The 22884-nt window shown below is 49.0% G+C and overlaps 1 protein-coding gene, 1 long non-coding RNA gene and 1 other non-coding gene across 5 annotated transcripts; 1 reads left to right on the top strand and 2 right to left on the bottom strand.

Annotated features, from left to right (window-relative positions):
* Positions 1 to 1653: 1653 nt before the first annotated feature.
* LOC129137752 (uncharacterized) lies at positions 1654 to 6658 on the top strand. The gene is made up of 2 exons (XR_008540527.2): positions 1654 to 1770; positions 5381 to 6658. It is a non-coding gene; the product is annotated as an uncharacterized LOC129137752 (long non-coding RNA).
* Positions 3893 to 21754, bottom strand: LOC740665 (uncharacterized). 3 transcript variants are annotated; one of them, XM_063799593.1, is made up of 6 exons: positions 21361 to 21599; positions 20793 to 20914; positions 14102 to 14487; positions 11957 to 12096; positions 10505 to 10647; positions 3893 to 4308 (listed from the first exon to the last, which is right to left on the bottom strand). In XM_063799593.1, the coding sequence occupies exons 3-6, from the start codon at positions 14158 to 14160 to the stop codon at positions 4261 to 4263; spliced, it is 390 nt and encodes a 129-aa protein (XP_063655663.1). In that variant the 5' UTR covers positions 14161 to 14487; positions 20793 to 20914; positions 21361 to 21599; the 3' UTR covers positions 3893 to 4260. The 3 variants fall into 3 exon arrangements, with proteins under 3 accessions (XP_063655663.1, XP_016787221.1, XP_063655662.1); XM_016931732.4 differs by lacking the exon at positions 20793 to 20914 and having other exon boundaries at positions 3930 to 4308; positions 21145 to 21754; XM_063799592.1 differs by lacking the exons at positions 3893 to 4308; positions 20793 to 20914 and having other exon boundaries at positions 9157 to 10647; positions 21145 to 21754.
* LOC112206202 (U2 spliceosomal RNA) lies at positions 20083 to 20274 on the bottom strand. Its single transcript, XR_002940395.1, has one exon. It is a non-coding gene; the product is annotated as a U2 spliceosomal RNA (small nuclear RNA).
* Positions 21755 to 22884: the final 1130 nt, after the last annotated feature.

Genomic DNA, 22884 nt, shown 5'->3' with positions numbered 1-22884 from the left:
AAAGGTCGGGCGCGGTGGCTCAGGCCTGTAACCCTAGCATTTTGGGAGGCCAAGGCGGGCGGATCACTTGAGTTCAGGAGACAAACCTGGCCAACATGGTGAAACTTCCTCTCTCCTAAAAATACAAAAATTAGCCAGCCATGGTAGTGAACGCCTGTAGTCCCAGCTACTCGGGAGGCTGGGGCGGGAGGATCGCTCGAATCCGAGAGGCAGAGGTTGCAGTGAGCCGAGATGAGGCCACTTCACTCCAGCCTAGGCAACAGAGTGAGACTCGGTATCAAAAAAAACAAAAAAGAAAAAATGTGAGCAGTTGGGAAGCAATAATATGAAAAATGAGAGCAAAAGTAACTGCAACATTGGGGAAGACTAAACAACGTCGCTTCTGGCGTTGGCTTATGGATGACCACCCTGCTTTCTTCACGTTTTAACTGTCTGGAGTCCAGAAATTAGCAGTGCACCTCCTTGGCATATCAGGATGCCAATAAGCACCCTTGTCCCCAGTTTCAGGACTCGGCGGCGTACTTTCCCAATACGCATTCCCTTATTCTCAATCCGGTTAAAAGCAGAAAAGCAATACCACCCACCAATACTTTCCTTATACAACACAAAAACACACACACATACACAACACCACGTAACGAAACCAGGGCGAACGCCGGCAAATCTGCTCTTCGTAAAACGTGTTTTAACCTCCTTCGGAAACATTGCAACACCAAGTCGTTGCGCAGAATAGAAAAATAAAAACCAGCTCCTATTTCTTTTCTTTAACCCAAAGCCCCACTTAAATATACCATCCTCAGACAAGAGAAAAAAAGCTCGTAAAAACATACCATACCCCACTTCAATTAGAAAGCCTAAAAACAATAACAACACGTTTCTTTCGGCCACAGCACTCCTTCTCCCACTCATCCTGAGCTCACGGTAAGAAAAATGATCCTCAAGTAAAGAAGCACTGTCTTCCCTAGGTTCACACGGTGTTCCTTGTTACAATTTGTAACATTGCATAAGTAATACTGTTACAAATTTGGGGGGGATATTCTCTTTCTCTTTTTTGTTCCCATAGCTCCTGAGCGAAACAGCCATTTTACATTTGCATGCCCCGCCCCACAGGCTCCGAGCTCCGTCCTCCCCGCAGGCTGGCCCTATTACCACCATCTAACATCATCTTGCTGGACTTGCTTTATGTATTTATTTAAGGCGGATTCTCGCACTGTTTCCCGGGCTGGAGTGCAGTGCCGCCATCTCGGCTCTTGCAGCCTCCGCTTCCCGGGTTCACGCAATTCTCCTGCCTCAGCCTCCCGAGTAGCTGGGATTACAGGCGTACACCAGCACATCAGGCTAAATTTTTGTATTTTTAGTAGAGACGGGGTTTCACTATGTTGGCCAGACTGGTCTGGAACTCCTGACCTCGTGATCCGCCCGCCTTGGCCTCCCAAAGTGCTGGGATTACAGGCATGAGCCACCGTGCCCGGTCTGGACTTACTTTATTATATGTTATAGACATGTAATTACATATTTTGTATAGTTGACCACACAGAAACAGGCACTTAGGTCTCCGTCCCTCTAGCCATTTCTCAACCGTCTCGACCGGCGAGTTTTCGTTGAGGCGAGGGAGCGCTCGCTCCTACAGGTTCGAGGGCTGGGCGGAGCCTTGGGAAACGGGCCCTGGTAATCTCCGCTCAGTGAGTGGCGCTGCGAAGCTGCTTCTGCCCGGGAAGGAGGAGAGGGGCCTGGAACCGCCGAGGGAACCACCAGTTCCGACGCCCTGGGGTGGGCCCGGAGGACCGAGTGGCTGGGGCGGCACGGGGCGGGGGGCTGGGCGGGAGGAGCGGGGGTCCGGGAGGTGACCCAGGAGGGGGTAGGATCGGGCTGGGCCTCGTGGGCTCCCTGCCCCCGGAGGGGGCGCGCAGAGGGAGGGCGGTAGCACAGTGAGCGCGACCACTACTTCCCTGTGAACGCGAGAGCTCAGACAAGCCACAGGGGGCCAGAGCCGAGAAACCGGAAGACCGGCGAGGAGACCATAGCACACTCCCAGGAAAGAGAGCGCGAGGACTTGGGCCAGGATGGGGGCACTGCGGGGGCTGAGGAGTGGCCAGATTCTGGGTGTACTTTGAAAGCAGAGCTGATGGCCTTTGCGGACAGTTGGGATGAGGGGTGAGAGAAAGGAGTGGAGGGTGACCCCAAGGGTTTGGCCAGAGCGACTGCCACATTCAGCTTGGGCGACAAAAGCGAAACTACGTCTCAAAAAAAAAAAAAAAAAAAAAAAAAAAAGTCTGCCAGGCGCAGTGGCTCACGCCTGTAATTTCAGCACTTTGGGAAGCCGAGGCGAGCGGATCATTTGATGTCAGGAGTTCAAGACCAGCCTGACCAATGTGGTGAAACCCTATCTCGACTAAAAATACAAAAATTACTCTGGTGTGGTGGCAGGGGCCTGTAATCCCAGCTACTTGGGAGGCTGAGGCAGGAGAATCTCTTGAACCCGGGAGGCAGAGGTTGCAGTGAGCTAAGATAGCACCACTCTGCACTCCAGCCTGGGGAACAGAGTGAGACTCTGTCTCAAAAAAAAAAGGTCGACAACACATAAGGCTGAAGGAGACTTAAAGAGACCTGACAACCAAAAGTGACAAGTGATCCTGGGCCAGAAAAACCTAAAGGACTTTATTGGGACAATTGGTGAAATCTGAACTCGGACTGTAGATCCAGTATGGAATTAATGTGAAACTTCCAGAAGGCCTTTGTTCTTAGGAAACACACCGAAGTATTGGTGGACTGGGGGGTGAAGGGACATCCTGTGTGCAAATTACTTACCAATGGTTCAGGAAAAAAATGTATATAGGTGTCTTCTTATGAGTGTGTGTGTTGTGTAAGAGAGAGTGAGACAGAGAAAGAGTGAGAGAGAAAATTATAAAGTAAATGTGGCCATCAAGGGGAGAGAGAGGGAGTGAAGGAGGGAGGGAGAGACAACAGAGAGAGAGAGAGAGAGAGAAGAAAGAGCACGAACTTGGGAGTTAAGAAGTGTGTCACTGAACCCCAGACTTCTCGCTTTACCAACTGTGTACCTTGCGGGGATGGGGAAGAGGGTAGAGAAGTTCTCCATGTAAGTCTTTTAACTTTTCTGCAAGTCCGAAGTTATTCAAAGATTAAAATAATTGAGGCTGGGCACAGCAGCTCATGCCCGTAATCCCAGCACTTTGAGAGGCTGAAGCGGGCAGATCACCTGAGGTCAGGAGCTCAAGACCACCCTGGCCAACGTGGTGAAACCCCATCTCTACTAAAAATACAAAAATTAGCCAGGTGTGGTGGTGCATGGCTGTAATCCCAGCTACTAGGGAGGCTGAGGCAGGAGAGTCGCTTGAACCTGGGAGGCAGAGGTGGCAGTGAGCCGAGATGGTATCACTGCACTCTAGCTTGGACAACAGAGGGAGACTCTGTCTCAAAAAAATAAATAGGCCAGGCGTGGTGGCTCACACCTCTAATCCCAGCACTTTGAGAGACGGAGGTGGGCAGATCGCTTGAGGTCAGGAGTTTGAGACCAGCCTGGCTACCATGGTGAAACCCCATCTCAATTACAAATTCAAAAATTAGCCCAGCGAGGTGGTGGGCGCCTGTAATCCCAGCTACTCAGGTGGTTGAGGCAGGAGAATTGCTTTAACGCAAGAGGTAGGGGTTCCAGTGAGCCAAGATTATGCCACTGCACTCCAGCCTGGGTGACAGAGTGAGACTCCGTCTCAAATAAATAAATAAAATAAAATAAAATAAAATAAAATAAAATAAAATAAAAAATAGAGAGGGGGGAGAGAGAGAGAGAATGACAGGGACAAATATAGACAAGTGTTTGGAGGAGTTTTCCTGTTAAAAGAAGGGAAATGAGATGGTAACTATAGAGTGAAGTGGGGTCAAGGTAGGGTTTATTTTATTTACTTATTTTTAGGGTTTGTTTTAAAGTGGAAACAATAACAGCACTTTTACATGCTGGAGGTGGGCAGGGGGTGGGGGCTGGAAGAGAATACAACCCAGAGAATATGAAGGATGCAGGAGAGAGAGAGGGAGAGTTGCCAGAGGTAAGGAGGGATGGATGGGTTCCTGTGCCCAAGTGGCAGGTGGGCCTTTGCCAGGAGCACGGATGGCTCATCCACAGCACCAGAGGGGAAGGTAGAGGTGGTGGTTACACGTGGAGGAGGTGGGTGGATGTGTCCTGGGAACTCATGGAAGTTTCCTCTGATTGTTTCTATTCCTCTGGGGACATAGAAAGCAAGGTAGTCAGCTGAGGTTCTTTGGAGGTTGAAGAAGAAAGTGAGAATCAGCTGTCTGGAAAATGTAAGATCTATACATTAGGGAAACAGGATGATTTCACTTCTCAACACTAAGAGGCTCACCTGAGTCAGTGATTGCAAAGTTAACCCCCACTATACCCTTGGACCCAAAGTTATAGCTGACTAATCCATTCTTCTTCCCACCCCGAGCCCCCATTCATTTCCGTTTCTTTTTGGAGCAATTCTAGATGTACATACTGATATTTCATGACCTTTGTTCTTTTACAGGTCTTCCAATGAAATAAATAAGTTTCTTTCTTCCCCCCCTCTCCCCCGCCCTTTTTTTTTTGAGATGGAGTCTTACTCTGTTGCTCAGGCTGAAATGCAGTGGCACGATCTTGACTCACTGCAGCCTCTGCCTCCAGGGTTCAAGCGATTCTCCCACCTCAGCCTCCCAAGTGGCTGGGATTACAGGCATGCACCGCCATGCCCGGCTAATTTTTGTGGTTTTAAGGTGGGAAATTAAAGAAAAATAAAATTAAAAAGAAAGAGAAATAAATTTTCGTGTATTAGGCCGACTTGTCCCAGAGGCAGCAACGGGCACAGCCCAGACCCAGGAAAAGTCTTGATAATATTATCTAATGTGCTCTGGAGACTCTCTCAGCAATCCCTCAACATAAGGAGAAGAAAAACAAATTTTCCTTTGTTTTATGGAATGAGTTTATAGATTCCTGTTCTCTGTAACTGTAGGGTCCAGCCCTACTGGGCCTTGCGGGTTGTTCTCTTCGTGTGCAGAGACGAGAGACGGTAGAAAAATAAGACACGAGACTAAGAGATAGTAGGAAAGACAGCTGGGCCCAGGGGGCCACTACCATCAATGCACGGAGTCCAGTAGTGGCCCCGAATGCCTGAACGTGCTGCTATTTATTGTATACAAGGCAAGGGGGCAGGGTAAGGAGAGTGAGTCATCCCAAGTGATTGATAAGGTCAAGCAAATCACATGGGGGTCTTTTTTGTGGTAGCAGAAGCAGAGAGAGGACCGCATATGTCAGCATTTTTTCTATGCACTTATCAGAGAGATCAAAGACTTTAATACTTTCACTAATTCTGCTACTGCTATCTTCTAGGAACTTAAAAGAGGAACCAGGTGTACAGGCAGAACATGAAAGTGGAAAGGAGCGTGACCACTGAAGCACAGCACCACAGGGAGGGGTTTAGTCCTCCGGATGACTGCGAGCAGGGCTGGATAATGTCAGACCTCCCACTAGAGCTGGTGGAGCAGAGTGTTCTCTAACTTCCCCCAAGGAAAGGGAAACTCCCTTTCCCGGTCCGCTAAGTAACGGTTGCCTTCCCAAGCACTGACGCTACCACAAGACCAAGGTCTGCTAAGTAACGGGTGCCTTCCCAGGCACTGGTTCTACCGCTAGACCAAGGTGTCCTCAAGCGGCCTTTATCAGGATGTGACAGAGGACTTTCACTCTTATCTTCTGCTCACTTCTCACAATGTCCCTTCAGCTCCTGACTCTGTATTGGCTGGTCTTTCCTCGGTTATAATAATAATACAGAGATTAATACTAAAAACTAATGATTGATAATATCCATATATAATCATCTCTATATCCTATTTCTTTTTCTTTTTTTTTTTTTTTTTTGACATGGAGTTTCACTCTGTCTCCCAGGCTGGAGTGCAGTGGCGCGATCTCAGCTCACTGCAAGCTCCACCTCCTGGATTCATACCATTCTCTCGCCTCAGCCTCCTGAGTAGCTGGGACTACAGGCGCCTGCCACCATGCCTAGCTAATTTTTTGTTTTTGTATTTTTAGTAGAGACAGGGTTTCACCCTGTTAGCCAGGATGGTCTCAATCTCCTGACCTCGTGATCCGCCCACCTTGGCCTCCCAAAGTGCTGGGAGCCACCGCATCCAGCTCTATATCCTACTTCTAATATAACTTTTCTTATTCTAACTATTTTCTTTACTATATTGGAAGAGGTTGTGCCCTCAGTCTCTTGCCTCAGCACCTGGGTAGGTTTCCGCCTACATGTAACCAGTGACTTCAAATATTCTGTTTTATCTAAGAAGTACAACGAAGGTCATGAGAAGCCTGAGTAGGCCTGAACTACAGCTGCCTGGGCACCATAGTGAAGGTTATAGGATAAGCCCATGCCCAGACAAACCTAGATAACGGACATCTGGGTTACTTGGCAACAGTCATGTGCAATCCTGTCTTTGTCCTGCCTCTGTATCGCTGCTTTTCACACCACTGTAAGCTTGCTTCAACCTAGCCCACCACCTTCTGTGAAGTATGTATAAAAGTCAGATGCTGTCTTTGTTCCGGGCCCAGTCTTTTGGACGTTGAGTCAGCTGGGCCTGAGTGCACTCAATAAAGATTCTAGTTTCAACCTGAGGTCTCTCTCGTCCTCCTGAATCCTGCAACATTTCCAATAGAGACGGGATTTCACCATGTTGGCCAGACTGGCCTCAAACGCCTGACATCAAGTGATCTGCCCACCTCTACCTCCCAAAGTGCTGGGATTACATGCGTGAGCCACCATGCTCTACTGTTTTCTTCCCTTTTTAAACAGAATAAAACTCATTATGTCTTGCAATGACCATATAGATCTATTGGTAGGCCCTCTTATAACCTGTCAGCACCATCCAGCCAAAGGCCACCAGGAACACACCTGTCATGACATGAGTTAGCTTTGAGGGAGAACGTTTTGCATGCCACGGGGAACTGTGGGGCAAATAAGTAAGAGGGTGTCAGGGATGGTTTATTATAGGATTTGGGCACGTGTTAGGTGGTTTCAGGAGTCCTTTCTCTGGGATGCTCTCAGGAAGTGGGGGTAATTCTATGATTGAGGATCTTAACAAATTTCACCAAGAAGGAGGGAAGAGTAGAGGAAGGCCAAAGCCGTAACTGGCTAAAGTAGCAGCAGTCGATCCTATTAGCCAGGACATGGGGTATGGCCTGGCTGTGAATCCCAGACCCACTTCTGGTTCTGCTTTTCTCTTTCCCAAAATCCAAGACATATTGTGGGATCTTAGCGGTCTTACTTCTTCTGCATCTTGAAATGATTTGCTATTTCATCATCCTGGGAAATCTTCTGTAGTTAATTCATTGATTCCCAAAAATGACTTAGGAGTCTTCAAGAGGCCAGGCACGGTGGCTTATGCCTTAATCCCAGCACTTTGGGAGGCCGAGGCGGGCGGATCATGAGGTCAGGAGTTTGAGACCAGCCTGGCCAACATAGTGAAACTGTGTCTCTACTAAAAATACAAAAATTAGCCGGGCATGGTGGTGCATGCCTATAATCCCAGCTACTCAGGAGGCTGAGGCAGGAGAATCGCTTGAATCTGAGAGGCGGAGGTTGCAGTGAGAGGATTGTGCCACTGCACTGCAGCCTGGGTGACAGATTGAGACTCTCTCAAAAAAAAAAAAAAAAAAAAAAAAGAGGTGTAAGAATTAAAGAGGAAAGAAACATGAAAGGGGATGGGCAGTGGGGGAGTGGAGTAACACGTACCACAGAGTAACAGAGGGAGGGGTGGTAGAAGGTGATTGGAGAGTGTGACCCTGGAAGTGGATGGTGGATGGCGTTATGGCATCAGCAATGACAAGATCTAGACTTAGACCAGGGAAGTGAGTGGCTGGGGTAGGTAAGGCCTAGGTCAAGGAACTGGGGAACTGGGTGTCAATTGATGACAGGAGTTATGTTGGAAAGTGAGCCAGGAGCTAAAACCTTCAAGGAATAAGTAAGTGTTGGCATGAGTGTGACTGGCCACCAGGACAGATGACAGCAATAAAGGGAGGTAGTGGGCGGTATGGGTACAAGGCACAATGGAATGAGGGGTGGGGAGAACCAACAGAGAAAGGAAAGCAATCAATGTCCTTAGTGGAGGATAAAGCGAAAGAAGAAAGCAGGTTGGGAATAGGGAGGACAGCAGGAAAATGAGCAAGGTTTCAGGAATCAGACACGGGATAAGAGATGAAGCTTCTTGTGCCTGACCCACACAGAGCAGAAATGCAGAACTTCAGGGTCATTCTACAGTGAGTGGCAGATACATGGAAGACAGCTGCAGCATTAGTTCTTTGCACTCACTACCTGGGGGATGTCACCTCTGTCCAAGTATAATGCCCAAGGGGTTCGCCTTGCGTGCTGCCTAAACAGAGCTGATTCATCAGAACAGGGGAATTGCAATAGAGAAAGAGTAATTTGGCTGGGCGCAGTGGCTCACACCTGTAATCCCAGCACTTTGGGAGGCCAAGGCAGGTGAATCACCTAAGGTCAGGAGTTTGAGACCAACCTGGCCAACACAGTGAAACCCTGTCTCTACTAAAAATACCAAAAATCAGCCGGGCGTGGTGGCACGTGCCTATAATCCCAGCTATTGGGGAGGCTGAGGCAGGAGAATCGCTTGAACCTGAGAGGCGGAGGATGCTGTGAGCCAAGATCCTGCCATTGCACTCCAGCCTGGGCAACGAAAGTGAAACTCCATCTCAAAAAAGAAAGAGTAATTCACGCAGGGCTGGCTGTGTGGGAGACCGGAGTTTTATTATTACCCAAATCAGTCTACCCGAGCATTTGGGGAGCAGACTTTTTAAGGACAACTTGGTGGGTAGGGGGAAGCCAGTGAGCCCAGGAGTGCTGATTGGTCAGGGATGAAATCATAGGGAGTTGAAGCTGTCTCCTTGTGCTGATTAAGTTCCTGGGTGGGGACCACAAGATCACATGAGCCAGTTAATCAGTCTGGGTGGTGCCAGCTGATCCATCAAGTGCAGGGTCTGCAAAATATCTCAAGCACTGATCTTAGGAGCAGTTTAGGGAGGGTCAGAATCTTGTAGCCTCCAGCTGCATGACTCCTAAAGCATAATTTCTAAACTTTTTTTTTTTTTTTTTTGAGACAGAGTCTCACTCTGTCGCCCAAGCTGGAGTGCAGTGGCAAGATCCTGGCTCACTGCAACCTCCACGCCGCCTCCCAGGTTCAAGCGATCCTCCCACCTCAGCTTCCCAAGTAGCTGGCAGTATAGGCATGTGCCACCATACCCGGCTAATTTTTGTATTCTTCAGTAGAGATGGGGTTTCACCACGTTGGCCAGGCTGGTCTTGAACTCCTGACCTCAGGTGATCTACCTGCGGTGGCCTCCCAAAGTGCTGGGATTACAGGGGTGAGCCACGAGGCCCAGCCCATAATTTCTAATCTCGTGGTTAATGTTAGTCCTCCAAAGGCAACCTAGTCCCCAGGCAAGAAGGAAGTCTGCCTTGGGAAAGGGCTGTTAACATCTTTGTTTTAAACTATAAAATAAAATATAAACTAAGCTTCTCCCAAAGTTAGTTCAGGCTATGCTCAGGAATGAATAAGGACAATTTGGAGGTTAGAAGCAAGATTGGGTCGGTTAAGTTAGATCTCTTTCACTGTCTCAGTCATAATTTTGCAAAAGCGGTTTCACAAGCAGTCAATACCAGGAGCCTCTGAAGACCACCATAGCAGTCCTCAGTGCCAGGCAAATCCACTAAAATAGAAACACCAGGCTTTGCCAAGAAGGGAAAACAAAAAGAAAAACAAAACAACTTTATCGCACATTTCATTAGAATTTCAGGGACAGGCTGGGTGTGGTGGCTCACAACTGTAATCCCAGCAATTTGGGAGGCCCAGGTGGGTAGATCACTTTGAGGCCAGGAGATCAAGACCAGCCTGGCCAATATGTCGAAACCCATCTCTACTATAAATACAAAAAATTAGCCAGACATGGTGGCACGCACCTGTGATCCTAGATACTCCAGAGGCTGAGGCACAAGAATCACTTGAACCTGGGAGGCAGAGGTTGCAGTGAGTTGAGATTGCATCACTGCACTCCAGCCTGGGTGAGAGACAGAGACTCGAACTTCCATGGACAGGCATTCATGTTCAGGAGAAGGGGGTTCTGGGCACTGGAGTTGGAGGAAAGAGCCTCAGTAAAGGTACAGAAACGTTAAGCACAGGGCAATCAGAAAATGAGGGGACCGGTTCGTACATCTACGACCCATCCAGCCACCTGGGAAGGTAGGATCTGGGCCTTAGCCTGTCCCAGAGAATGCAGGCTCCACGTGGGCTCCTTCCTACTGTAATTGCCCCCATTACACCCACATCCATCCCCTCACAGACTGGTTCACGTGCCAGACTCAGCCAGCGGGTGGAGCTTCTCCCGGGAAGCCACACCTCCACCTCCCCAACACGCAGCACCCCAGCCTCGCTCTGACAGGCTCTTCCTTACATCATGGCAGTTTTTCATCAGGGAACCACTGTCTCCACAAGCCAAATGCTGTTGTAGGCCAATCAGACTCTGAAATCCATGCACCTTTGTTAGCAGGTCATCGTGGAGGATGCACCCATCGAAGGTGGCCTTCCACCCCCGTCCTATAAAAAGAAGGCCACTTCAGCAAATAGAATAAAGAGTCTGACAATGTCTTTTTTTTTTTTTTTTAACTTTCTTGTTATGGACCAACCAGTAACCATGATCATGACCACATTTGAGAATCAGGGCTCTTTGCAGCTGGGGCAATACTTCTGGATCGGGAGCAACTTATCATGGAGGACCTGGTATTAGAGGACACATTGACAACATAGAATAATACAGGCAAGTACGATCAAGGCATTAAAAGTCCTCACATCAAGATGGACATGGCCTTCTCCCAGTCCATTCCACATACAGCATTTATTTGGCCGGCACTGCTGTGTATTTCTTCAAGAATGCATTTTCTCCTAATCATTCCATTTCAAACAGAGCCACGGCTTTAAATGCTTAGGTTAATTTCAAAAGAGGTGAGTCCCTTTCAGCATCTCATGGGGCATACTGTATCTCCTTTCTTTCTTTCTGTTTTATTTTATTTTATTTTATTTTTGAGACAGAGTTTCACTCTCGTTGCCCAGGCTGGAGTGCAATGGCGCGATCTCGGCTCACCGCAACCTCCGCCTTCTGAGTTCAAGCGATTCTCCTGCCTCAGCCTCCTGAGTAGCTGAGATTACAGGCATGTGCCACCACGCCTGGCTAATTTTGTATTTTTAGTAGAGACAGGGTTTCTCCATTTTGGTCAGGCTGGTCTCAAACTCCTGACCTCAGGTGATCCACCTGCTTCAGCCTCCCAAGGTGCTGGGATTACAGGCGTGAGCCACCGCACCCGGCCTGTATCTCCTTTCAAAAAGAGCTGCTGTCCTTGTCCACTTTGGGAAGCCAAGGAGGGCGGATCACCTGAGGACAGGAGTTCTAGGCCAGCCTGGCCAACATGGTGAAACACTGTCTCTACTAAAAATACAAAAATTAGTTTACAATGAGCTGATGGACCCACCCGGGGTCAAGACAGTGACCAAGCGAAATGGGCGTGGGCGTCACGAGGTGTCTGCGGAAGGAAGTTGGAGGAGAGTGGTCCGAGCTCTTTTGAGGAAAGCCATTACTGTGAAGAGCGGAGCTTCAGCGGTCTGGCTGGGTCGGAGGCGAAAGCGGAGCCCATGAGCCCCCTGTCCCCCACTGTGGGGGGGACTTCCCGGGGCCGCAGAGAGAAGTCCGACTGCGACTGCGAGATCGCGCCCTGAGGGGGCTGCCGCCCTGGGAGTCACAGCCCCGCCCCTCTCCCTGCCCTGTCGGTGGGTCGGTGGGGACTGGGGACAAACTACTTAACCTCTGGACTCTCAGTTTCCACAGCTGGGAAGTGGAAACACCACTGCCTACCTCGTGGGGTGGAGGGAGCAGAAACGGAGCCGAGGGCGCGACCGCGGCTCAGTAGTCTGGAATGTGGGTCCCAGTATCCGACTAGCTTCCCCCGAAGGGGTCTTGGCTGTGATACCGAAGCACCTGAGCAACTGCGTTGCCTGCGGACAATACAATAGGAAGCATTTACTGTTTGGCCTAGGCTGTGTGCTAAGTGCTCTCCTCATTACAAACTCGCAAAGGTTACCTACAGAAGGAAACCTTGAGATGGAGGTTAAGCAGCTTAGGCAACAGAGCAAGACCCAGTTTCTACCAAAAAAAAAATTTTTTTTTTTAATTTTTTTTTTTAAACGGAGACTCGCTCTGTTGCCAAGGCTGGAGTGCTGGAGTGCAATGGCACAATCTTGGCGCACGGCAACCTCCACCTCCAAGGTTCGGGGTAGTCTCCTGCCTCAGCCCCCCGAGTAGCTGGGATTAGATCTTTTAGCAAGTTGGGCAGATGACTCATGCCTGTAATCCCAGCACTTTGGGAGGCCGAGGCAGGTGGATCACCTGAGATCGGGAGTTCGAGACCAGCCTGACACCAACATGGAGAAACCCCGTCTCTACTAAAAATACAAAATTAGCCAGGTGTGGTGGCGCATGCCTATAATCCCAGCTACTAGGGAGGCTGAGGCAGGAGAATCGCTTGAACACCCCTTCTCTGGTCTCATGGAAAAATGGTTTGGAAATGGAAGGGACTCATGACCTCAATCTTTACCTCCCTTGCAATTATTACCAGTGTACTCATTCTTGTAGGTTGTGTCATACCTTGCATTTGTGCATTTGTGCAAAGGCTTATAGAAACAGCTCTTACCAAACCCCTCTCCATTCTCCCCCACCCTACTCAGATAAACTCCTACTTCTAGACAACCAAGAGGAGCAACAAAGCCAAAATATATTAGAGGAATTTGAAGAGGACGAACTATAAAGTCAGGAGGGGGAAAATTGCCAGAAACAGTAAGTTCCTCTTCAAAGCTTCCTTGGTCTTTCTTGCTCTATACACAGCCCTTCCTGCTTAATCAGGAACGAGCACTTGTTTCTCTGTTTAATGGGTAACTAGCAAACCTCTTACTTGGTAAACAACCCTTCCCGCCTAGTTGGTAATGGACAGCCTCTCCCTTCCTGCCTAATTGGCCTTATTCAATTTCAAGCACTAGTCAATTGGGTCAGCTTAGACTGTGCTGTCCAACTCCAGCAAATGGGGAAAGGACACAGAAACAGAAACTGTGTTAGGGATAAAAACCCCTGCTCTACCCCACTTGGTGTGCTCTTGGGATCAGTCAGACGCAAGCTGTACCCTTCTGTAGAAGTAAATGTGCCTTGCTGAGAAATTCTTTGTTTAAGTGGTGGTTTTTCTTTGCAGCACCAAACACTTGTTTCTAACACCTGGGGGGCAGAGGTTGTGGTGAGCCGAGATCTTGCCATTGCCCTCCAGCCTGGCGCCATGGCTCACATGGGAGGCTGAGACAGGCAGATCACTTGAGCACAGAAGTTTGAGATCGGCCTGGGCAACATTGGCAAAACCCTGTCTCTACAAAAAATACAAAAACTAGCTGGGCATGGTGGTTCAGGCTTGTCATCCCAGCTACTTGTGAGGCTGAGGTGGGAGGATAACTTGAGTCCAGTAGGCAGAGGTTACAGTGAGCTGGGATCATGCCATTGCATTCCAGCCTGGGTGACAGAGCCAGACTCTGTCTCAAAAAAGAAAAAGAAAAAGAAAAAAAAGTGGTGGAATCTCTTATACCAGTAAGGGGGTGTACCTTTTTGCATGCTTAAGATCTTCTATTTTCTTTTCTATGAGCTGACTGCTCAGATCCTTTCCCCATTGGCCTTTTTGAATTGTTGATCCTTTGTATTTGCATCCCTAACCTACTTGTTCTAGTCTATGATTTCAGTTACACATCCAACTTTTGTTTTTTTAAGATGGCTAACCAGTTGCCTCAGCATCATATATGGAGCAGCCCACCTTTTCATCAGTCTGAGATGCCACTTTTATCATGTAATAAAGGCCTCATATATACTTAGGTCTATTTCTGAAACTTTCTTTTAAACGAAAGAGCCTTCTGGTATCATGGCTGTTTTTTAAACTTTTGATTGATTGTGTACCTACCTTTGTATACCTACCTTTGTGTACCTGTGAACGTGGCCTTGTCCGTGTGGTTAGCAAGGAGCATGTGTTCCATTCCTCCTCTGGCTGCCCTTCAACACCATCCACTGCTCACAATGCTGCCAGGGAAGCCTGGGCACCTCCAGAGGTGCCAACCTGACCATGCCAAGGCTGCCAACTCCAGGTGCTTCTAAGGTTTTCAGTCCTTGGGCACCAGGGCTGCCAGGTTTCCTGCCAGCTGAGGAGAGCAGCCTATTCAACTATTCAACCTATGCAACTCCAGGTCCTGCTATTTCTGTTTTTCTTGGCCCTGATTGCACTTCAGTTTTCGCCCTGTCTTCTGGAATGGCTCCTTCAAATTCCCCTTTTCATCACATCAGTTTTCACAGGTAGTTGAAGAGATCTGCTTGGAGAGAGATACCATTTGTTTCCCTATTTTCCTTTGCCTCCTCTCTGACTCCTTCCACCACCCCCGCCCCCTGCCCAGCCCCACCATTCTTTTCTCTCCCGCCTGGGCCTCTTCACAGTTACCAACCAAAAACTTTCACTTATAGCAACAGAAACAGAACTGTGCCAATCTGTGTGGCCTTGGTGGGGGAAGGGAGATTGTTTGGCTGCAGCAGCCAGCAAAGTTAGTGTTCCATATGGCTCCTTTTTTTGTTTCTGTTTTTTTTTTTGGGGGGGGGGGCGGAATTTCGCTCTTGTTGCCCAGGCTGGAGTGCAATGGCACGATCTCGGCTCACCACAACCTTCGCCTCCTGAGTTCAAGCGATTCTCCTGCCTCAGCCTCCCTAGTAGCTGGGATTACAGGCATGTGCCACCACGCCTGGCTAATTTTGTATTTTTAGTAGAGACGAGGTTTCTCCATGTTGGTCAGGCTGGTCTCGAACTCCCGACCTCATGTGATCTGCCTGCCTCGGCCTCCCAAAGTGCTGGGATTACAGGCATGAGCCACTGCACCCGGCTGTTTTTTTGTTTTTTTGATACACAGTCTCACTTTGCCATCCTGGCTGGAATGCAGTGAAGAGATCACGGCTCACTGCAGTCTTGACCTCCCAGGCTCAAGCAATCCTCCTGCCTCATCCTCCCAAGTAGCTGGGACCACAGGCGCGCATCACCACAACTGGCTAATTTTTTTTGAGACGAAGTCTTGCTCTGTCACCCAGGCTGGAGTGCAGTGACACAATCTCAGCTCACTGCAACCTCTGCCTCTCGGGTTCAAGCGATTCTCTTGCCTCAACCTCCCAAGTAGCTGGCACTACAGGCGTGCGCATCCAGGTAATTTTTGTGGTTTTAGTAGAGACAGGGTTTCACCATGTTGGCCAGGCTAGTCTTGAACTCCTGACCTCAAGTGATCCACCTGCCTTGGCCTTCCAAAATTCTGGGATTACAAGTGTGAGCCACCACACCCAGCCACCTGGCTAATTTTTGTTAATTTTTTTTTTTTTTTTTGGTAGAGATGAGGTCTACCTATGTTGCCATGGGTGGTCTCAAACTCCTCCTCAAGTGATCCTCCCCCCTCGGCCTCCCAAAGTGCTGGGATTGCAGGCATGAGCCATTGCGCCAAGCCCATATGCCCCTTTAAAAAAAAGATATTTAGTAGAAATGGAGCATCTTGCTACAGTCTTGCTGCTCACAGTGTGGTCCCCAAACCAGCACCATTGATATCATCTGGGGGTGGGTTAGAAGTGCAGAATCACTGGCTCCAGACCTATTGCGTCAGAACCTGCATGTTAACAAGGTTCCCCCAGAATGCACATGCACATCAGAGTTTGGGAAGCATTCTGCTCTGGGACTTGATGACTGAAGGAGGGAGGCTGAGGGAGAGAGAAGAAGCAAATATGTTTTTTGAGACCTCAATTCTCACTACCAATATCTGAAACTTGGGGACCACATGGATTTGGATAACAAGTGATACAGTTATAACTCCAGATGTCTACGCTGGTGGCTGAGTGGGTCTTAGAACACTTTCTGGGGTTATAAAATACAGAATCAGCAAGTTGAGGCAGAAAGGCCTGAAGGGAGATGGCAAATCCGTGTGAGCAAGGCTAAGTCTAAAGCCCCATGGGCCAGGGGTGCTTATTGAGAACAGAGTACGTGGCACCATTAGGGGCAGAGGATGGAAGCAAGCACATATGAAACTAGGCATGGTGGCATGCTCCTGTAGTCCCAGCTACTCAGGAGGCTGAGGTGGAGGGTCACTTGAGCTGGGGAGGTCGAGGTTGTGAGCCATGGTCATGCCACTGCCCTCCACCATGGGCCACAGAGCGAGACTTGAAAAAAAAAAGAGAGAGAGAGAGGGAGAGAGAGAGAGAGAGGGAGAGAGAGAGAGAGAGGGAGAGAGAGAGAGAGGGAGAGAGAGAGCGAGAGAAAGAAAGAAAAAAAGAAAGAAAAAGAAAAAGAAAGAAAAAGAGAAAGAGTTGAAAATCTTGGAGGCCTTTGAAAACATAGAGAGACTGGACTTCTGTTTCTATGATCAGGGTGAGGTATACAGGTGGTCCCCAGTAGCCATGGACTGGGAGAGATGACACGGAGATACTACTTTGTGTAAGAGAAGAGGAGTACATGTTTCAGAATCGCAGGAACACCAATGTGTAACGAGCAGGCAGGCCGAGAGAAATGACAACATATGTCCTTATAAAGACTTAGAGGCAAATGTTTAGAGCAGCATTATTCGAATAGCTTTGAACTGAAAACTACTCAAACGTCCATCAGTGGGTGAACGGATAAACAAAATGTGATATTCAGGAATAAAAACATAATGGTACAACATAATGGCACATGTCACAATGGGGATGAGCCTCAGAAACATTATGCTCAGAGAAAGACATCAGTCAGACACAAAAGACCACATACAGTGTAATTCCCTTCATATGAAATGCCAGGAACGGGAACTCTAGACATAAAGTAGATCAGTGGTTAACTCAAGATGAGGGTGGGAGTGGGCAATGACTGTGTAGGGGAGGCAAAACTTTACCTCTATCTCCTTAGGGTCCTTGCTGGGCCTGAGACTCAAACTGACATAGATTAGCAGGAGGAAAGCTATCATGAAAGCTGTCAATGTAAGTTTTACATGACACGGGAGCCCTCACAAGGAAATGAAAACCCAAGGCCACGATCATATATGTGCATTTGTTCTGGTTATTTTCTGCCTCCCCTTCCACTTGCCATTCTTCTCTCCCCTGCTCTTTTGTACTGCATAGAGCTGCATAAGGGTCGTGAGCCAAATAGCACTCCCTCTTGCTGCAGCTGGTCACAGGGCTGCCCCTGCTACTCATCCTGTGCCTCATGGGCAACATGTTATGCCCATGTCCAAGGTACAGAGAAGTGGACCCAGAGCCAGGGAGAGGTGGTAGGGACCTTTGGGCGGGGTGGGAGGTGCTTATTGAGAACAGAGTCCATGTCACCATTAGGGGGAGAGCGTGGAAGCAAGCACGTTTGACAATCCTGTGTCTGCCCTGTTTCTGGAGAGGCAGATGCAGACAGCAGGTCAGAGGGAATTTGACTGGACAGGAAGTTGGGGGGTTGAGGGTAGCCATTGCATATAACCAAACCTGTTACACATTTCTTTGATATCTGATGTCATTGTGACATGATCTAGAAACCTCTGTCAAAATAGTGGTCTTCCTAATGATACTAAACAACAACTGAGACTGTTTATTGAGTTTTTGAAATCAAGGAGTGGCTGCTCTTCTAGAAGCAGTGAGTTGATGTCTGTTCTAACATTGTTCTGAGACAAGGAAACCTTTTTATACTTTAATAGCCAGGGTCAGAATTTCTCAGATTGTATATTTGCATGTAGCACAGGAGATGCTCTTTTAATAAAAATCCAGAAATTTTTTGTGCACATTATTTAATAGAGAACAATATCAAATTAAACCAACAACAATGACACTTAACATTTGCCCAAAGCTTGGTAAATGTTGATGGTCACTGTGTACCTTCAGATAGCTGTGTACTCTAACAGAGAGAATGATTTCAAAATCAGTTGAAGAGAAAACGCCTCTGCCTGCCTGTACCTGTATATTACTGTCAATGTCAATCAGGAATGTGTGGGTTCATTCCAGTTATTTTCCGGCTCCCAATCTACTTGCCATTCTTTCATCTCCTGCTCTTTTGTACTGCATAGAGCTACAGAAAGTTAGTGAGTCAAACAACAGCCCCTCTTGGTGCATTTGGTCACAAGGCTGCCCCTGGTACTCAACCAGTGCCTCCTGTCCTCTCCCCTCCAAATCCCCCCTCCTTCTCAGCTATCAACTCTGTTAATCCTGGTGGTTTCCCTGGCTACCGTGACCCAAACTCTCATTCCTGAAAAGTCTAAACCCCTCGAGGCCACATCTTTCTCAAGTCAGGGTTCCTGCACTTGTCCATTCATGTCACAGGTGGACCTGGGAGTAACACGTGGCACCCAAACAGATCACCAGAGTTCACATATATTCCACCTGCCCTCCCTGCATAAGAGCACTACTCCCTCTTCCTGATGATGGTTCAGGGCCATTAATCCCTGCCAAGATGGTGACTGCTCCTGCCTGCTAGTTCAACCTGTCCAGCCACAGCTGTAGCTTGAAGGCTTGAAGTTCAATGGGACCCACTTCTGCTTCCACGCTTTCTTTCCTTTAATTTTAATTTTTATTTATTTGAGACAGGGTCTGGCTCTGTCACCAAGGCTGGAGTGCAGTGGTGCAATCACGGCTCACTGGAGCATCCACCTCCCAGACTCAATTGATCCTCCTGCCTCAGCCTCTGAAATAGCTGTTGTACAGATATTCGTCACCCTGAACAGGGCTTCACTACCTTGCCTAGGCTGTTTCTTTTGTGCTTTGTTTGTTCATTCGTTTGTTTCGAGATGGGGCTCTGGCTTTGCCGCCTAGGCTGGAGTGTAATGGCGTGATCTCACCTCACTGTGGCCTTCTGGGCTCAAGCCGTCCTCCCACCTGGGCCTCCCAAAGTGCTGGGATTACAGGCATGAGCCACAGTGCCCGGACTGAAGATAGCCTTTAGAGAAAGAAGCAGCGGGTAGTTTTGCCAAGGCCAGACAAGATTTCTGGAGTTTGGAAAGGGTGAGAGATTGGGTCAGCAAAAGACACATTCCGATCTTTATGCTGGGATGCAATTTATAGATACAGCGATGAGACCCAAAAGAGCTGGGAGAGATTTGTCATCATGGTTGCAAGGCAACTGCCGGTGGCTGACCCCGTAAAGGATACACATACCTAGAACGGAGCCTAAAAAAGCATCAAGCATGAAGGGTGGAGCCACGATGCTTGGACTCGAGTTCTGCTCCTGTGCATTCCTCGGTAACTTAAACTACTTGTGCCTCGATTTTTCCTGGGGAAAAAAGGAAGTTTGTAGCCAGTACATTGGTGCCTGCCTTAAAGTAGAACTACTCCACGGGCTGAAGAGGAAGTTCAGCTGGGCGTAGTTGGTCACACCTGTAATCCCAGCACTCTGGGAGGCCCAGGCAGGTGGATCACCTGAGGTCAGGAGTTCGAGACCAGCCTGGCCAACATGGTGAAACCCCGTTTCTACTAAAAATACAAAAATTAGCTGGGCATGGTGGCGGGTGCCTGTAATCCCAGATACTCGGGAGGCTGAGGCAGGAGCATTGCCTGAACTCGGGAGGTAGAGGTTGCAGTGAGCCGAGATGGTGCCGTTGCACTCCAGCCTGGGTACCAAGAGCTAAACTCCATCTCAAAAACAAAAAACAAACAAACAAACAAAAAGAGTAAGTTGAAGTCCAGCCTGGGCAACACACCACTGGAATCCATCCCTTTGAAAGGTCATCACCCCTCCACAGCCAAGCTGAGATTTAAAGCCCTCCAAGTAAAGTCGAACATGTTCCCTACTTGGAAATGAATATTCTTGTTTTGGGTCCTAGGATACTCTCCATAAATCATGAACCTTATGATACTTAAAGGAGTAAGAAAACCTACCAACTATCCTAAACTACCCGGCGCAGTCTTTTCTTTCTAACCTTGCAAACAGGTTGTAGCCCAGGAGAGGGAGCCCCATTCCTGGAGGTACTGCAATACCAGGTCGACGCGTGGAGTGGACAGAGCAAGCTCCTATTTCATCTCCCTGCTCCAAAAATCTATCTAATATAATTGTCCTCTGATAGAGGACGTATCAGATATTAAACTGATAAGAACAGATACTACACTTGATCTTAGCCAAAAGGACGAGAAGCGATGTCGTCGCCTTCCTCCCTGCCATCACCGTCCCACTCTCATCCACATTCAAGACGCGGTGAGAGCCCCAGCCTCGCTCCTTGCCTCATTCACTTTGTCTCGTCCACACCAATATTGACGCCATTACACACTCGGGCTGATTTCTTATTCTCCACGTTTTAAAAGAAAAATCTGCCGGGCGCAGTGGCTCACGCCAGTAATCCTAGCACTTTGGGAGGCCGAGGCGGGTGGATCACAAGGTCAGGAGATCGAGACCATTCTGGCAAACACGGAGAAATCCCGTCTCGACTAAGGAGCTCGAGACCAGCCTGGGGAACACGGTGAAACCCCATCTCTACTAAAAATACAAAAAAATTAGCCGGGCGTGCCGGGCGCGGTGACTCACGCCTGTAATCCCAGCACTTTAGGAGGCCGAGGCAGGTGGATCACGAGGTCAGGAGATCGAGACCATTCTGGATAACACGGAGAAACCCCGTCTCTACTAAAAATACAAAAATTAGCCGGGCGTGGTGGCACGTGCCTGTAGTCCCAGCTACTTGGGAGGCTGATGCAGGAGAATCTCTTGAACCTGGGAGTCCGAGGTTGCAGTGAGCCAAGATTGCGCTACTACACTCCAGCCTGGGCGACAGAGTGAGACTCCATCTAAAAAAACAAACAAACAAACAAACAAAAATTAGTCAGGCGTGGTGTCGCGCGCCTGTAATCCCAGCTACTAGGGAGGCTGGGCAGGAGAATCACTTGAACCCGGGAGGCGGAGGTTGCAGTGAACCGAGATCGCGCCACTGCACTCCAGCTTGGGCGACAGAGCGAGACTCTGTCTCAAAACAACAACAAAACAACAACAACAACACAAAAACCAAGAGAAATCTTACACCAGTTCTAGTTCCGGGGTTTCCGGGCTTTCATTTCGAATTTGCATGCCCTGCCCTTTCCCAGGAGGCGTGGCCACCGCGGTTGACTCCACGCCCGGGCCCGCCTCCAGCTAAGGAGCCGCGGCTGGGCTAGGGGCGACTTCCTTGTTTGTATGAGCGAAAAGACTGAACCAAAAGAGACAGGGGATGAAAACAAGATAGGTCTGTGGAAGAGACCTGTAGGCGGAGAGCGGTCCCTGTTTTCCTGGAGAAAGACGAGTCGCAAGATATCATCACAAGGGGAAACCAGGCTGCGCTGGATCTTTACGTCGTCACCAGTGGGCGGGGAGACCAGCCTCGTACCCACTGGACAACCGGCCCATTCCGAGTCAGGGAAGCAGAAGGCCTGGAGGAGCTTCGGGGAGCAGGGGCTGGAGTTCCTCTGCCAGGCAGGAGGCTGACACCAGACACCGGGCAGAGGGAGGCGGCGCATGGACGGCGAGGGCCCAGCAAGGATTCTCCCCAGCCCCTGTGCCTGCGTCTCCTGCGGCTTCTGTGCGCGGACCGTGTCCTGTGCTGTGTAGGGAAAGCTGCTTCTCTGCTCGGGACGTGGATTCCTTTCCCCTCCTCCTCGCCTGGCTACTTCTGACGCGGGTCGTCAGGACTCCGCTTGGGTGTCACCCGTCCAGGAAGCCTCCCTTAATTAAGGGCCCTCGGCACCCACCCCATATGTGATTAGCAGCCCTCCTGTGTATTTCATCGCACCCCGTTGTTTATATCAACTACTCCACTCACCACCCTTCTGGGCAATCCTTTATCTCCCCCTCTGAAATCCGATCGCTGAGGGCTGGGACCCTCATCAGTACTTATCCCCGTTTCCCTGCGCTAGTCTAATTAGTGCCTGGCAAGTTGAAGGCGCTCAGTAAACGTTTGTGGAGCGAAGAAACGACGGATAGGGCGTAATGAGCACGACACACGCAATCAGAGAGGACGCAGTTAGGAGGCTATTGGCCCGGGGCAGGCGTGAAGGGGGAAGATCGGGCTCGGGGTGGGAGGACACCAGAGGGCGGGGTGACTGTCGGGGTGCTCTGGAGGAAGATGGGCGTCAAGGCCCCCAGCAAGGTTGGGATAAATTTTCTCTCTGAGGCACAGACTGCGCCTGTAGCGTCAGCATTTACCATTGCCGTCCTCCTTCCTAACACAACAGTTGAGATGAGAGTTTATGGCTCTTTTATTTGATTTCAGAAAAGCAAGAAGGTATCATAGATCCGATAGTGACACTCAGTCAGTCATGCTCCCCCTGCAGGATGGAAAGCCGGATGGCAGGGATTGCCTGGTGAACAACCAGGTCAAAAAATATAAACTGTGCCTTTCCCAATGCCAGCCTCGGGTCCGAGGGCTCTACGTGCATTATTATCTCTTTTAGTTCACTCGACAGCCTTAAGAGATGGGCGTTATTATTAGCCACGGCCAGGATTAGGGTGAGGTCAATCCTCTAGGTTCGAATTTCAGGGGGTGATCCTCCAGAACCCTTCAGTAATCAAAATAAATAATAGTTCAATGCAATATATCTTATCTCGATTATAAGATAATCAAGCCATTTATCTGGATTGCTGAGTCTTTTGGTGCCCCCTTATTTTTTTTTTAACCTCTCAGCAAGTGTTTCCCTCATTTCACTTTACCCCAATCTCCACCGTGTCATTGTCATCTCCATTCTATTACCCTGTGAAGTGCAATATGGCAGCCACCCACCTCGGACTC

This window comes from Pan troglodytes, chromosome 19 (genome assembly GCF_028858775.2).
Source record: "Pan troglodytes isolate AG18354 chromosome 19, NHGRI_mPanTro3-v2.0_pri, whole genome shotgun sequence".
Lineage (NCBI taxonomy): Eukaryota > Metazoa > Chordata > Mammalia > Primates > Hominidae > Pan > Pan troglodytes.
This window is presented reverse-complemented; position numbering and strand designations above follow the sequence as displayed.